This window comes from Arachis ipaensis, chromosome B10 (assembly GCF_000816755.2).
Source record: "Arachis ipaensis cultivar K30076 chromosome B10, Araip1.1, whole genome shotgun sequence".
Classification (NCBI taxonomy): Eukaryota; Viridiplantae; Streptophyta; class Magnoliopsida; order Fabales; family Fabaceae; genus Arachis; species Arachis ipaensis.
Window position 1 is genome coordinate 132348555 of NC_029794.2, and position 449 is coordinate 132349003.

The 449-nt window shown below is 35.4% G+C and overlaps 1 protein-coding gene across 4 annotated transcripts in view; it reads right to left on the reverse strand.

The window, feature by feature from the left end:
- The window catches only part of LOC107623641 (ras-related protein RABB1b), a 3316-nt gene extending 3047 nt beyond the window's left edge, over positions 1–269 (reverse strand). The window contains exon 1 of one of the 4 annotated variants that reach the window (XM_016325981.2): positions 67–264. In XM_016325981.2, coding sequence (XP_016181467.1) covers positions 67–144 — 78 coding nt within the window. In that variant the 5' untranslated portion in view covers positions 145–264. Of the gene's footprint in view, positions 1–66 lie in introns of all 4 variants that reach the window. The other 3 variants (XM_021113236.1, XM_021113237.1, XM_021113239.1) reach the window with 3 other exon arrangements.

Sequence of the window (449 nt, forward strand, 5' to 3'; positions counted from 1 at the left end):
GCACCGGATAAAAACAATGAATAAGAGAAAATCAAACACGGAAATGGATAAAAGAGAAGAGAAAAAGGAAATTGAATTTGAGAGAGAGAGAATAGAACCTGTGTCGCCGATGATGATGTACTTGAAGAGGTAATCGTAAGACATGGCGCCGAAGAAGAAGAAGCAAAGAGAAAGTAACGGTGGTTGAGTGGGTGTTACTGTCAGTGACAAGTTAGAAGTGAGAGTGATGAAGAAGACGACGACGATGAAGGAGAAAGAGAGAAGGGGAATGTGCGATAAATGGGGTTTTAAGAGAAAACAAACAACGGAAATGGCGTGACGTGTGAATGTGGGAAACATCTCTAACAATTTTCTTTACCATTTCCTCTCCAAATGGCCAATTTTGGATTAATATTCAATAAATTTTTATATTTTAAAAATATTAATTTATTTTTCTTTATATATTTTTT